At 43.4% G+C, this 16,007-nt stretch overlaps 1 protein-coding gene and 1 long non-coding RNA gene across 3 annotated transcripts; one reads left to right on the top strand and one right to left on the bottom strand.

The window, feature by feature from the left end:
- The first annotated feature begins 1,550 nt into the window (after positions 1-1,550).
- LOC136693965 (uncharacterized) lies at positions 1,551-6,159 on the top strand. The gene is made up of 3 exons (XR_010802136.1): positions 1,551-1,649; positions 5,333-5,452; positions 6,097-6,159. It is a non-coding gene; the product is annotated as an uncharacterized lncRNA (long non-coding RNA).
- A 5,018-nt stretch (positions 6,160-11,177) lies between these two features.
- On the bottom strand, positions 11,178-15,305 carry LOC136694238 (zinc finger protein 484-like). 2 transcript variants are annotated; one of them, XM_066667631.1, is made up of 2 exons: positions 15,205-15,305; positions 11,178-13,440 (listed from the first exon to the last, which is right to left on the bottom strand). In XM_066667631.1, the coding sequence occupies exon 2, from the start codon at positions 13,337-13,339 to the stop codon at positions 11,927-11,929; it is 1,413 nt and encodes a 470-aa protein (XP_066523728.1). In that variant the 5' UTR covers positions 13,340-13,440; positions 15,205-15,305; the 3' UTR covers positions 11,178-11,926. The 2 variants fall into 2 exon arrangements, with proteins under 2 accessions (XP_066523728.1, XP_066523729.1); XM_066667632.1 differs by lacking the exon at positions 15,205-15,305 and adding an exon at positions 14,799-15,175.
- Between the last annotated feature and the right edge of the window lie 702 nt (positions 15,306-16,007).

Here is a 16,007-nt window from a genome sequence, read left to right as displayed (position 1 = left end):
TAATGTTGTGGGATTCTCTTTGATTGTGCCCATGGGGATTAATTTAATCACATTAAGGCAGTGCTGTGTTCACGTGTGAAACACTATTTGTAGTGGTTTTAGTCACAGAAATGTGTTGCATTACTTAAAGTACATTTGAATTAAACATTGCCAGAAAGGTCTTTATTCTTTTATTATATTAAATTTTGTTAATAAAGCATTCTATGTGTGTGTGCGTGTGTGTGTGTGTATGTGTGTGTGTGTGTGTGTGCGTGTATGTGTGTGTGTGTGTGTGTGTTTGCAACTCCTCCTCTCTGACATGTTCCACTAGAACTTCCAGTTTAACAACTGTGGTGGCAGCAAACCTTAGATCTATATTTGGTAAAAGATAAAATTACTGTTTCCGCTTGTGGCGGGTCCTTCTACTCGTGTGTGGATTAATTCATATACCAGTCCTCTTTTAATGTCAGTTTAATTTAAGAGAGGCGCTCTATCCTGGGTGAAACCCTAGTGTCCAATGCAGTCCTCCAGGTGGACGGTCGTTCCTGGTCGAGAGTACGCTGCGCATTTGGCTGCCGCTTCTCGCCAGTGTGTGTGTGGATTGAATGTTGAGTGTTGATTGTATAAAGCGTCCTTGGGTTTCTAGAAAAGCACTATATAAGTGTAATGTTAAATAAAACACATTTAGACGCATATTTGGGGCTCCTCGTCCTGGCTGGAGTCTATAAGTCAAAGGAAGAATCAACAGCCAATCTTTCAAAAGTAATAAAATGGTGAAAAATTTAAAACCTTGTAATTTTTATGTAAAACGAGTGAATCATCGTAATGGAACCATTACTTTGAACCATTAACTGTTAGAGGTAAGGTACACCACTGCACTAAATATTGATTGAATAATTAGTAATGGAGTTAGTAATGACATATTCACACTGCTGGTTAGGATTTTTCTTGTTTCAGACATGTTTTGGATAATTAAACATGCACCGGGTCAAACTGACCCCCGAACATCATTGCTGTTCCTGAAAAACGAACATAACAAGAAGGTTAAATAAGTACATGTGTAGCTTAAGTAAATTAAATAGGGACTTCTCTTCCTCCTCCCTTTTGCACCGTTAGGCCACAATACATTAATGAAATTCTTACTGCTCTCAGGTGATTGTTGCTTGGTGTGGGCTGAATATAATTAGTGGGATTAGTGGGATTTATTGAATTTAGTCTTTTTGTTTTGTTTACGGAAGTTTCCATTTTTTTTTAAATATCAAATAATCCCTGACTACCTCAAGTGGCTGAGAGGAAAGCTGACTATTAAAAATCATATTCAGTAACATATTCATCTACAGCTGCATGTGTAACATCCTCATTATGTAGTGTCTGAATCCACAGAGGTTTGACTCAACGCCGTAGCTATAGTGCAGAGACAAGGAGCAGAGGTACATCATTTGCTTTTATAAGTGAAACTGAAAAAAGACTCTCTGTGCATCACAGGGACTGGCACGTGACATTGACATCCCGCCACTTTTAATTCACTCGATGGGTGAGAAACATGTAATGGAGAATTGGCTGCAGTGGATTCGGAAAGTAACTAGGAATATTTTTCAGCTGCAGAGCCTGAAGGGGTTGATTCCTCAGATGAGGAGGAGTACAAACATGCAGGACACATCTGAGGATGGGTAAGTGTGTTTACTGGAAAAAACATAGCTTTGTAACAGGCACTTGAGTCGTGCGGTTGCGTGAGAGAGAGAGAGAGAGAGAGAGAGAGAGAGACTTATCAGGTTTAATAACTTGCTTCACACTCAGTTAAGATGAAATAAACTCATTCTATGATCGATTAACCCCTTCAGCCATGGCCTAATTGTCTGAGAAGTAGGTTTAGGAATTTACACCTTTGTCATGTAACCACATGACTCAGCCACTGGTTAAAGGAGCCGACAAAACAAAGAACTTAGTGAATTTTAACAGTATATTGTTCGTGAAAAATGTGGCAATGACTTGTGACTTTTGTTAAATGAATAATTAATTTATTTTAGTTCATTATTATTTTTAAGTTTGTATAATTTTTATTTCTAAGTTTGTAAACCTTTGTGAAATGTGAAAATACTTTGCTGGAACATTGCCTGTTATCTTCCAGCTCTTTAAAAGTTTATACATTTTGATCATGGAAGGTAATTAAATTAACTTGAATATATTAGTGCAGTATTTTATTAATATATATTGGAATTACCATTCTTGTCACGCCTTCGTCCTGTCAGTCTGTTGTCCCCGCCATGTGCTTTATTTGCACATGGCTCTGTTTTGTTTATGTTCTAGTCTCCGCCTTTGTCCCGCCTCCTCGTCTGTCATCTGTTAACCCGTCCTTCTCGTTATCTGTCTCAGGTGCGTCTCGTCAGTGTCTTGTATTTAAGTCCCCTTCCTACACTTCCTGTTTGTTGGTCATTGTTCTATTGTTCTCTGTATCGTGTTTAGTCAGTTGTGTTATCCAGTCTGTCCGTATCTCTAGTTTGTCTTCCAGTCTGTCCGTATCTCTAGTTTGTCTTTACTCCTCTTCTGTTCGTTTGGTTCCTTTGTCCATGCCTCTGTTAGCTATCTATTAGTCATCTTGTTATGTTAAGCTCTCTGTTTGTTGTTCTTTTGTAAATTAAACGTTATCTGTGCTTTAGCGAATGCGTCTGCTCCATCAGTCCGTCCCTCGCTCCTGACAGAATGACCAACCGCCAGGACGCAGCTAGCACAGACAGTCACCTTCGGAGGCTAGGAGAAGTCCAAGCGTCCATAATTCGTGCAATGGTAGCCTCTAGGACTTTAGAGGAGCCGAATTATGGACAGAAGGACTGCTACAGCGGGAGTTGCCGGCTCCAGCTCCTGCCTGGCGCTATTTCGATTCATAAACCGGAGGAGTCGACTTGTGAATCGAGTAGTTGCGCCAGCGGGAGTCGAAAGAGCCGGCGGAAGAAGCGTGCTGGAGTTCCCCCCTCGACGGTGGATTACCCCTTTAGGTCCGGGTAAATTTTTGGGGGGGCGTTAAGGATAGGGGCTGTTGGCCTCCAACGTCGGGGCGCACCTCGAGGGGATCTAATGGGTGCGCCTGTGAAACCCCCTAAACCCTTTAAACCCAGCGAGCAGCACAAACTCCTGTCCTCAAGAGCGCGGCACCTCCAGCCGCGCCTATCTACGTGAGCGAGGCGCGCGCCTCTCCTGTCTTCGTGAGCGCGACGCGCGCCTCTCCAGTCTCCGTGGACGACGGCGCAGACTCCTCTGCCTCCGTGGACGTCGTCGCACGTTCTCCAGTCTCCGTGGACGACGGCGCAGACTCCTCTGCCTCCGTGGTCGTCGTCGCACGTTCCCCAGTCTCCGTGGACGACGGCGCAGATTCCTCTGCCTCCGTGGACGTCGTCGCACGTTCTCCTGTCCCCAGACGGCGCAGATTCCTCTGCCTCCGTGGACGTCGTCACACGTTCCCCAGTCTCCGTGGACGACGGCGCAGACTCCTCTGCCTCCGTGGACGTCGTCGCACGTTCCCCAGTCTCCGTGGACGACGGCGCAGACTCCTCTGCCTCCGTGGTCGTCGTCGCACGTTCCCCAGTCTCCGTGGACGACGGCGCAGACTCCTCTGCCTCCGTGGTCGTCGTCGCACGTTCTCCAGTCTCCGTGGACGACGGCGCAGATTCCTCTGCCTCTGTGGAAGTCGTCGCACGTTCTCCAGTCTCCGTGGACGACGGCGCAGATTCCTCTGCCTCCGTGGACGTCGTCGCACGTTCTCCTGTCCCCGTGACGGCGGCACCCGCCGCTCCTGTCCCCGTGACGGCGGCACCCGCCGCTCCTGTCCCCGTGACTGTGGCTACGGCCTCTCCTGTCCCCTTGACTGTGGCTACGGCCTCTCCTGTCCCCTTGACTGTGGCTACGGCCTCTCCTGTCCCCTTGACTGTGGCTACGGCCGCTCCTGTCCCCGTGACTGTGGCTACGGCCGCTCCTGTCCATGTCCGAAGGTCGGCCCGAAAGACTTCGGGGCCGATCCCAAGAACTGTGCCCAGGCTGGTTCCTCGGACTGCCCCACAGACATTAGCCAGTCCTGGGCACCCCCCTGTTATGTTGGTTCCCTTGTCTGTCCCTGTCTTGGTTCCTGTCTCTGTCCTTATCCCTGTGCCCATGTCAGCCTTTGTCTCTGTCCCGGTCCCGGTCACTGTGTTTGTGTCAGTCCCTGTAAATGTTCTTGTACCTGTTCCCCTGCCAAGTCCAGTCCAGTCTCCTGTCAGCCCTGTCCAGTCTCTGTTTCAGACCCCTGTCCAGTCCCCTGTTAGTCATGTCCAGTCTCCGTATCCGTCTAGTGTCATGTCACCTGTCCTGTCTTCTGTCCAGTCACATACCCCTGTCCAGTCTAATGTTCCTATCCTGTCCAGTGTCTTGTCCCCTGTCTCGTCACCAGTCTCTGCTCCCGTCCATTCCCAGCACCCAGTCCTGTCATCAGTCCCGTCTCCATTCCAGTCCCCTGTTCTGTCACCTGTCCATGTCCAGTCTTCTGTCCCCAAACGTGTCCAGTCTCCGTATCCGTCCCACGTTCAGTCCCCTGTCTTGTCTCCAGTCCAGTCTCCCGTCAATTCCCATTTGTCCACTCCTGTCCTGTCCAGTCCGTTCTCGTCTCTTGTTGCCCCCCTTTGTCAGTCTCCTGTCATGTCCCATGTCCCGTCTCATATATATTCGGTCCTGTCGTGTCCCCAGCTCCTGTGTCTGTTCCCGTCCTGTCCTGAGTCCTGTCTCCCTTGGTTCCTTGTCTTGTCTTAGTCTGTCTTGTTTTCCGTGCCCTCTCCTGTGCCAGCTCCTGGGGGGTTTAGGAGTACGCGCCCGGGAGTTGCGCGTTCTTGGGGGGGGCATCTGTCACGCCTTCGTCCTGTCAGTCTGTTGTCCCCGCCATATGCTTTATTTGCACATGGCTCTGTTTTGTTTATGTTCTAGTCTCCGCCTTTGTCCCGCCTCCTCGTCTGTCATCTGTTAACCCGTCCTTCTCGTTATCTGTCTCAGGTGCGTCTCGTCAGTGTCTTGTATTTAAGTCCCCTTCCTACACTTCCTGTTTGTTGGTCATTGTTCTGTTGTTCTCATGTTCTCTGTATCGTGTTTAGTCAGTTGTTATCCAGTCTGTCCGTATCTCTAGTTTGTCTTCCAGTCTGTCCGTATCTCTAGTTTGTCTTTACTCCTGTTCGTTTGGTTCCTTTGTCCATGCCTCTGTTAGCTATCTATTAGTCATCTTGTTATGTTAAGCTCTCTGTTTGTTGTTCTTTTGTAAATTAAACGTTATCTGTGCTTTAGCGAATGCGTCCGCTCCATCAGTCCGTCCCTCACTCCTGACAATTCTCTTTTCCAGGTTCCAGGATTCAGCTCCTACCCCCATCCATACTTCACAGTGGGACCTTCAACCAGTACAAACAGGGACAGAGAATCAATTTCCATTTCCCCAGGAACAGGACCACAGGGACACTACAAGGTAAGTAACAATACATGCATGTATTCAGAATTGTGTTTTAGCAGTCTGCATTTTAAAGTCCCATTTTAAATATTGACTTTAACCACTTATAGACTGGCTGAACAAAGGTCAAATATTTAATAATTAAAGAATTTTAAAAGTTCAGTACGTGTCACATTATTTCACTTCAATACATATTTTTTATATTGAAACTGAACTATGCTGAATGGTAGAACAACACACAAACATTACACACAAAATATTGCTGCCACCTAATGCTAAACTGAAGAACTACACAGAAGTATGACATCAATTATATTTGTGGCAGGTTGTAGACACTTTCACAAACTTACAAAAGCTGCTTTTTACAACTTCTCAACACAGATAGGTCCAAATATCCTTGGACTAACACTCCATTAGATTCAGGAGTCAATGCTGGGAACCAAAAGGGGGAAATACAAAATAAACATCATTGCAGAGAAACACAGGACAAAACAATAATGATATTTGAGTGAGGGCTGGATTAGTGTCAGTTTAAATTCTGTTCATGGGACATAAATGTAACACTGAAGACCAGGATGTGCAGGTCAAAATGAGGACCTACTAATGTGTACAGCTCAAAGTGTACATATGTGTGTTTGAGTGATGTTTTTTGTGATCTTCAGGAAAAAGCGTTTACACAGCGAGACCAAAAACCACAGCAACCAATTGCTATCCAGCTACTATGGACAAGATAGAGTAAGGAACAAAAATAAACATTCTGTAGCACTTTACAGACTTTAAAGATTTTTAATCCTGGCAGCTGAGAGTTGTAATGACCTGAAACACAATAAAAAATATTTAATGATATCATCATTCCCTGCGATTTAACCAAATGGGAAACCGAAACCACTTATCAGTTCTTACTGGTGTATGCTTAGTGGAACAAGGATTTAAACCCTAGAAGGCAGTGGCTTTACAAATCAATACTAAACAGTAAACAACAAAAAAATAAAAATAACAGTGGAGTGTGGCCAACAGGAGTATGCAGTAAGAGATTAAACATTTTGATCTCTCAACTTCATGCTAAAACGTTTTTCATTGTGCTAATTTTTGTTTTACAGGATTGAAAGTCTGGAACTGTTGAAGGTGCCTCTTGAAAATTGGAACGCATTCTTGGAAACATATTTGATTAAAAATGATACATTTTGTTTAATGTACCCTGATCTGTCTAACCGGGAGCATTATATTCTTTATATTCTACAGCTGATTAACAGTTACCGCGACCCTGAAATGGAGAAGCGGAGAAGAAAATGATGATGATGATTAACAGTTTACCTTACTCTAATGATAATTATCTGGTGCAAGCAGAATATCATTTCAGCACTGATATCAAAAATATATTTTTAATGAAACATAAGAAAATATATTTATCAGTAAAGTCTAAAAATCAGTTTGCATTTCTCTACTTTAGAAAAAATGATGGTGTCTTTACAGAATCCTTTGGTCCATATTTTCCAGAAGATGGAGGTAAAATTCACAGTGAGGATTTGATTATTACAGAAATAGAAAAACTAATTCAAAACAACTACATCACTGATTACACTGAACTGTGGATCTACAGCGTTAACAGTCCCTGTTTGGCCGGAAAAAATTCTCACCCCTGCATGATGAACATAACAAGTTTATCATGTATGTTGGGCAGTGATTATGGGATAAAAACTAACATCATATTCTCAGAGTATTATGGAGCCTCAGGATCCATCAGTAAGTGTTTACCCTCTTATTCCTACAAAAACAGTGATTATAACAAAGAACCACCTATGAACTTCAAAATCGAGGACCGCCAACCCACTTTCATTAAGAAAATATGTAAATTTAAATCAAATCCTACATTATGTGACATTTCTCCAGATAATAAACATAATACAAACAATCTACATGATTTTAAGTGTTGCCCTAAACTCTTGCCTCAAAATTATGACCAAAACCTGGAATTAGCCAGGGAAAGGATAATGGGAGAAACTGACCTTCAGTCTCAGCTCATCATAAAAAAATTCACAAAGTTTAATAAAAATGAAATAATTGATTCACTTAAAGAACACATTCCCAAAGGCAATAGCAGATCAGTAAAGAAAACAATAAAACATTTCAATCATACATTTTTTGAATCACCACATACTTTTGAAGACCATAAAAAGAAAAAAAATCAGAAGAATTTGAGGCGTCCTTGAGAGCCTTAATTAGTGAAGAATCTGATCAAAGTGTCTGTAAATACATCTCTGACATGTTTAAGTCTGAATTTCTAAAGTGGTGGAATTCAAACTTAGAAAATGAAAGATTTAGTGATGGTATTAACAGAGCGACTGTTCATATCTTCATTGAGAATATTAAGAACCTTCCATATCGACCTAATATATATTGGACTGATATCACTGAAATACACTCTTCAGATAACACCAAGTGTTAACACAAGCAAGTGCTACTTGTGGAAAGAAGGATTAAAAGAGGATATATACAAAGGAAAACATTCAAAAACATTCAATTTTGTTCAATTAACATTTGATAAATGTATCCCCCCTCAATCTTTGTCATTGTGTATACTTTGTTATCAGTTCTTCCTCATTGTAAATAACCCTATAAATGGAATAAAATATTCATTGTATTTGTTGGCTTACTATGTTCGAGTTACATTTACTGTTTAACACTTTTGTGTTTTGTATTTTAAATTATTAATTTTTTTAAATTAACATTTTACATTTAAAATTTTGTGTATTTTATTTTGAAAGCAGACATAGGAGCAAGCTCATTGAATCACTTGAAAGTTGAAAATAGCACAGTAGTTAACTCTTGGGCCTTACTGTGGAAAATAAGGAAACACATCTTGAATGAAATATCTGAATTAGGGCTGCAATTAAAAATTATATTTATCAGTTAATATGATCATTCATTCATCCATTATCTGTAACCCTTATCCAGTTCTGGGTCACGGTGGGTCCAGAGCCTACCTGGAATCACTAGGCACAAGGCAGGAATAAATCTTGGAGGGAACGCCATTCCTTCACAGAGCAACACACACCAATGGACACTTTGGAGTCTCCAATGTGTGTTTTTGGAGTATGGGTGGAAACCGGAGCACCCGGAGGAAACCCACGCGGAGAACACACCACACTCCTCACAGACAGTCACCTGAAGCAGGACTTGAACCCACAACCTCCAGGACCCTGGAGCTGTGTGACTGTGACACTACCTGCTGCACCACAGTGCCACTCCTAATATGATTATATTTTTTATAATTGATTAGGTTGTTTATATGAAATTTGTCTCCCATGGGGTTCATTATAATGAGAGGTCTGATCATATTTCATGATTAAATCAAACACAGAAACTTATAGACTGTAACCTGTTTTGTAAACTTTGCTAATCATTGTAGTGTAGCTTATTTGAAATTTCAGAGAAAAGTGTTAAGGAATAAGACAGATTGTTGATTGCTGGCACTGCTCTGCTGCTGCCTCAAAGCCTGGAGATACATTGATGTAAAAATATATACAATCCATATTGGAATACACGATAGACCATCTAATCGTGAGATTAACCCACATCTTTAATTATAACATTACTACTTCTGTCCCAGTTAATTCCTGTTAGGCGTGATTGTTCTTCTGTAGTTTTCAAGTACTTCTCTGCAGAGTTTCCTAATACAGATTTCTTATCATTGGTGATAGACTACTATCTCTGAATCCATGTGCTATCATATTTAACTTAAACTCGCAGTAAGTTCCCTTTAAGTAACAATTATTAATTGATTCATTTTCTATAAGTGCTTCATCTTGATCAGATCACCCAGTCACCCAGAGGCACGTGTAGACAGTTTCACACAGTCACTCCACCTACCAACATGTGTATTTGGACTGGGGAAGAAAAGTGGAGCACCCAGAGAAAACCTACACAGACACAGGGAGAACACACTGCTTCACAGTCACTCCAGGAGAGGACTGACTTCACAAACTCAGGACCCAGGTGCTGCGTGACAGCTACGCAACATTTTGTGACATTGTGCTGCTCATTTCAGTGAATTACTTCAAACAACAAAAAAATATTACATTGTAAATTAGAAGCTGAGTAAGGTTTAAAAATACAACTCTCCCCTTGTGGGAAAAAAAGTGTACTTATGTTATTTTGGAACCAGTAATTTGTACTAAATCACTAATATATAATTTATATTACATTAAAAATATTTACTGAAATATTTTGACACAAGCACTTTCCATCCTGTACAACAGAGGTCCTCCTCCCCCGAGTACTGAAGGGTTACCATTACAAGAAGATTGATCTCACCTGCAACTCATCCTTTCCCTGGGTTTTAAAACCACTTCATCCCTTAGTTCCCTGCAAAGTATTTTCAGTGCAATAGAGTCCCGCTCCGGGTGACTGTCTATGAGGAGTGTGGTGTGTTCACCCTGTGTCTGCGTGGGTTTCCTCCGGGTGACTGTCTGTGAGGAGTGTGGTGTGTTCTCCCTGTGTCTGTGTGGGTTTCCTCCGGGTGACTGTCTGTGAGGAGTGTGGTGTGTTCTCCCTGTGTCTGAGTGGGTTTCCTCCGGGTGACTGTCTGTGAGGAGTGTGGTGTGTTCTCTCTGTGTCTGCGTGGGTTTCCTCCGGGTGACTGTCTGTGAGGAGTGTGGTGTGTTCTCCCTGTGTCTGCGTGGGTTTCCTCCGGGTGACTGTCTGTGAGGAGTGTGGTGTGTTCTCCCTGTGTCTGCGTGGGTTTCCTCCGGGTGACTGTCTGTGAGGAGTGTGGTGTGTTCTCTCTGTGTCTGCGTGGGTTTCCTCCGGGTGACTGTCTGTGAGGAGTGTGGTGTGTTCTCTCTGTGTCTGCGTGGGTTTCCTCCGGGTGACTGTCTGTGAGGAGTGTGGTGTGTTCTCTCTGTGTCTGCGTGGGTTTCCTCCGGGTGACTGTCTGTGAGGAGTGTGGTGTGTTCTCCCTGTGTCTGCGTGGGTTTCCTCCGGGTGACTGTCTGTGAGGAGTGTGGTGTGTTCTCTCTGTGTCTGTGTGGGTTTCCTCCGGGTGACTGTCTGTGAGGAGTGTGGTGTGTTCTCCCTGTGTCTGCGTGGGTTTCCTTCGGGTGACTGTCTGTGAGGAGTGTGGTGTGTTCTCCCTGTGTCTGCGTGGGTTTCCTCCGGGTGACTGTCTGTGAGGAGTGTGGTGTGTTCTCCCTGTGTCTGCGTGGGTTTCCTCCGGGTGACTGTCTGTGAGGAGTGTGGTGTGTTCTCCCTGTGTCTGCGTGGGTTTCCTCCGGGTGCTCTGGTTTCCTTCCACGCTCCAAAAACACACGTTGGGATGTGGATTGGAGACTCAAAAGTGTCCGTAGGTGTGAGTGCATGTGTGAGTGTGTGTCGCCCTGTGAAGGACTGGCACCCCCTCCAGGGTGTGTTCCTGCCTTGTGCCCAGTGATTCCGGGTAGGCTCTGGACCCACCGCCGCCCTGAGCTGGATAAGAGACAAGGGCCCAATGTAACATGGAAATTGTAAACAAATAATGTGAGGACACACTAAAGTACAGATGTGGTGGTTGGTCAGGTCCTGAGTAATTCATAGAACTTGACAACAACAATGATGCAACAATGAACCATGAACAGAGAAGCAAATCCCTTTAAGGGGATCCATAAAGGTGATTCTTCGTCTTCTTTTACTTGTGGGTGTAGGTTAATGTAATTATTAAAGGAGTATTTCAGTAGTTTTAAACACATCATTTCAGTATTTTGTCTGGAGAGCACACTCATGTTCCAGGTAAGATTCCAGAGATTTTTACCTACTGTCAAATGTGCTGTAAAAAAGGCAATTGACATATGAGTGAATACTTCATTGTATCTCATTGTAAAGGAATTTCTCACAAGTGTTCTCAGTAACAGAGGATATTCTGATCGTGGTTATTACATGAGATGTGGCTTTGAAACTCACCCTTAAAAACAGCTCATAAATATCCACTTGGCTCATTGTCAGTATGCTGTCACAGTAGGACTTCTAGTGGTCTCTGTGTGTCTTTTCTGTGAAGTCCACTCTACTGTCTGAGTGAAGCTTTAGATGAGCACCAAATCATCTTCTAGAGTACTAACGATTTAATACATCCACAATGCAATGTTGAAATTCACTCAGGGTTTAAATATCAATAAACCACTGGATAAATGACAACCAACATAACAATGAAGAATATATTATGGCCATAGTAGATATTTCAGGAAATGCCCTTCAGCAAGTTTTGTCAGTTCTTCATCACATTCTCACAGAATGGACAGAAACCATCAGAGTCACATTCCTGGGGAAGTGCACGTAAACCAACTCATGTTACAAAATTGATAATTACCTATTTCAACCACAGAGGTCTCTACTTCCCCCAAACATTACACAATGCAGAGGTAAAGTCACTTGCAACGGTGTGTTACAATATAGTAATTTACAGAGTTAAAAGATCAAACATGACATTCAATAAAACATGTCCCAAATGTCACGAGTACTCCCTCACTCGGTGCAGTGGTGCTGCTTTTGTTCTGGGTGAATACAGTGATGTTTCTGGAGACTCCTCAGTCTAATAAAACTCATCCCACACACTGAACACTGATACGGTTTCTCTCCGGTGTGAATTCGCTGATGTTCCTGAACGTTCCTTAACCTGGTAAAACTCTTCCCACACTCTGAACAGTAATACGGTTTCTCTCCTGTGTGGACACGCTTGTGTTCTTTGAGATGATTCAGTCTTGTAAAATTGATCCCACAATCTGAGCAGGTATACGGTTTCTCTCCAGTGTGAGTGCGTCGGTGTATTTGAAGATTACTCTGTTGAGTAAACCTCTTCCCACACTCTGGGCACTGATAGGGCTTTTCTCCTGTGTGAGTGCGCTGGTGTTCTTGGAGATACCTCAGTCTCATAAAATTCATCCCGCACTCTGAACAGTGATATGGTTTTTCTCCTGTGTGAATGCGCTGGTGTGTTTGGAGATGACTTGGTTGATTGAATTTCTTCCCACACTCTGAGCACTGATATGGTTTCTCACCTGTGTGAATGTGCTGGTGAATTTTGAGAGTAATCTGATGAGAAAAACTAATTCCACACTCTGAGCACTGATACGGTTTCTCTCCTGTGTGAATGCGCTGGTGGGTTTTGAGAGAACTCTGCTGAGTAAAACTCTTCCCACACTCTGGACACTGATACGGTTTCTCTCCGGTGTGAATGCGCTGGTGAGTTAAGAGAGAACTCTGTTGTGTAAAACATTTCCCACAATATGAGCAGGAAAATGGCTTCTCTCCAGTGTGAATGCGCTGGTGTGTTTGTAGATGGCTCAGTCTGGTAAAACTCATCCAACACACAGAGCAGGAATACAGTTTCTCTCCTGTGTGAATGTGCTGGTGTGTTTGAAGATTCCTCTTTTGGGTAAATCTCTTCCCACACAACGAGCACTGATACGGTTTCTCTCCTGTGTGAATGCGTTGGTGTAATTGGAGAGAACTTTGTACAGTAAAACTCTTCCCACACTCAGAGCACTGATATGGTTTCTCTCCTGTGTGAATTCGTTGGTGAATTTGGAGAGAGCTCTGCAGAGTAAATCTCTTCCCACACTCTGAGCACTGATAGGGTTTTTCTCCTGTGTGAATGCGCTGGTGCGTTTGCAGATTACTCTGTACAATAAATCGTTTTCCACACTCCAAACAGGAATACGGTCTCTCCCCTGTGTGAATGCGCTGGTGTCTTTTGAGAGAACTCTGTCTGTTAAAACTCCTTCCACACTCTGAGCAGTCATACATTTTCTGTTTGTCTTTATTTTCCTGTGTCTGTCTACCAAACGTGTTAGTGTGGAGACGATCTGAAGGTGTTCCTTTAGGACCAGAGCTTTCACACACTGTAGCTTCATACTTAATTTCTCCTGTTTTCAACATTGTGATATGTTCCTCTTGGTGATGATCATAAATGGAAGCAGAGTATAAATGATCATGAGCACGACGAGCAGGAGAAGATTGTCAAATGAATGGTATCCTTTCTGGAAAAGAAAAAGCAGAAGGAACAGGAATGTAAAGAGAGTCTGATATTCATGAACAGGGATGGAAACAAGGCACAACCCTGGCAGATTAAAAAAAAAAAAAAACACTGAACAAGCCTGACGTAATGCCAAAAATGTAAACTCAACTCACACTCAAGAGTACTAGGACATGATGGCTCACAACAATAAACAAGACACACCCTGGAGGGGGTGCCAGTCCTTCGCAGGGTGACACACACTCACACACACCTACGGACACTTTTGAGTCTCCAATCCACCTACCAGTATTTGTTTTTGGAGCGTGGGAGGAAACCCACTCGGACACAGGGAGCACACACCAAACTCCTCACAGACAGTCACCCGGAGGAAACCCAAATGGACACAGGGAGAACACACCACACTCCACACAGACAGTCACCCGGAGGAAACCCACACAGAAAAAGGGACAACACCACACTCCTCACAGGCAGTCACCCGGAAGAAACCCAAACGGTCACAGGGAGAACACACCACACTCCTCACAGACAGTCACCCGGAGGAAACCCACTCAGACACAGGGAGAACACACCACACTCCACACAGACAGTCACCCGGAGGAAACCCACACAGACACAGGGAGAACACACCACACTCCTCACAGACAGTCACCCGGAGTAAACCCACTCAGACACAGGGAGAACACACCACACTCCTCACAGACAGTCACCCGGAGGAAACCCACTCACACACAGGGAGAACACACCACACTCCACACAGACAGTCACCCGGAGGAAACCCACACAGACACAGGGAGAACACACCACACTCCACACAGACAGTCACCCAGAGGAAATCCACGCAGACACAGGGAGAAACCACAATCTTCACAGACAGTCACCCGGAGCAGGACTCGAACCCACAACCTCCAAGACCCTAGAGCTGTGACAGAGACACTATCTGCTGCTCCATCGTGCTGCCCGGGGTACAATTTTCATGTGGGAATTTAGAAACAGCAACACAAAATCCTGAAAAGTACCAATATATAAAATGGAACAACAGTGTCAATACAAATGTTATTTAAAATAAATAAACAAAATAAAAATCACTCCACTGCAATCTTGGAAAAAAACAAATTTGGGAACATTTTTCAAGTGTTTACGTTACATTTTAACTCATTCCTATACTTGGGAGATTTCAAAATGACAACAAATATATATAAAAAACTCTATTTCACATGTTATCTTTTCCTGAAATGTATTTTTCTAATAGACTTAGAGAAGGACGAGTTCCACTCAAATTGTGGGCAAAATTTAATACAAAATTCAAAAAAGGCTCATCCACCTTTAAGAGATGGTACAAGGTACAGATTTTAGTGGTACCTAAAAAAACGTCATGATGAGTCTACTCCAAAGAGTCGATTCTTTGCCTTGGACTTGAACTTGATTCCTGGTAAATGATTCCTTGTTGTCGATTCAGTTCCAGTTTGTGAGTGTTCTTCAGCACACACTTACACATGCGTATCATTTATAACTACCACATTTAAAGTCTTAATTGTACCTATGTGTTGGATCAAACAGAGACAGTCCATTTATATAAACACTGGTGAAAATGAATTCGATTCGAGGAGTCGATTACATTGGTGTACAGGCTCGGAGTGTGGACACAGCAGCATTTCCCCTATTCTCCAGCTTCCTTTCAGAGAGAGAACCTGTCTGTCCCCGTTTGAGAGAGAGACAGTTACAGACACGGTGTAAACTTTTTTAAATTCCTTACACTGGTCTTTACCTTCAATAAAAACAGCTCCTGATTTCTCTCCAAAACACAGAGCTCCTGCTCCTCCCTCACACACAGAAAGTCCCTCGCCAACACCCGCCTCAGCGGATACGATTGGCTGCAAATTCATAACACCTGCTCTGATTGGCCAGTTTCCTCATTCCAATAGGAGCGTTTCCACTGGACAGCAGGGGGCAGCAGGTTAGACTGCACTGCTGCTCACACTCTCCGTATGGCTGTGTCTGAAACAGTGCCCCATTCACTTCATAGTGAACTGTTGTGTGGTTCTACCAGTGTCTGAAAACTCTCGTCTGAGAGGTTTCCACCCCCTGCACATGAAGAAGAAATAATGATGAATGATCTCAACAACATATTTCTGTGAGAGCATCCAGTAAAACACTAAAGATAAGCCCAGCTTGGTCGCACACGCTGGTGAATCGTGTCAGAGCTGTAGTGATGTACACAGCTCAAGGGGCACAAGGTGAAATATGGCCTAAATCGACTTTCTGACCCATTTAAGAATTGATCTAGTTTTGCTCACTGTCCCAGTATTTTCACTTGTGTCCTCACATTCCTCATTGATCTTATGATTAGTTTATTTTACATTTAAATATCCATTTGTATATATTTCAGTGAACTGTAAATGGAATCATCATTTTTGTTAATTGCTTGATATCACTAATCATTATAAAATAAAATCTTTTGGAGTCTTTAGTAAACACTGTAAATGTAAGACCAGCTTGAATTTAGAATCAGAATAACTTTATACGCCAAGTATGTTACTAATACAAGGAATTTGTTTTGGTGAGAGCACA

Source organism: Hoplias malabaricus, chromosome 4 (genome assembly GCF_029633855.1).
Source record: "Hoplias malabaricus isolate fHopMal1 chromosome 4, fHopMal1.hap1, whole genome shotgun sequence".
NCBI lineage: Eukaryota > Metazoa > Chordata > Actinopteri > Characiformes > Erythrinidae > Hoplias > Hoplias malabaricus.
The sequence above is the reverse complement of the archived record's forward strand: the minus strand, read 5'-3'. Positions and strand labels throughout refer to the sequence as shown.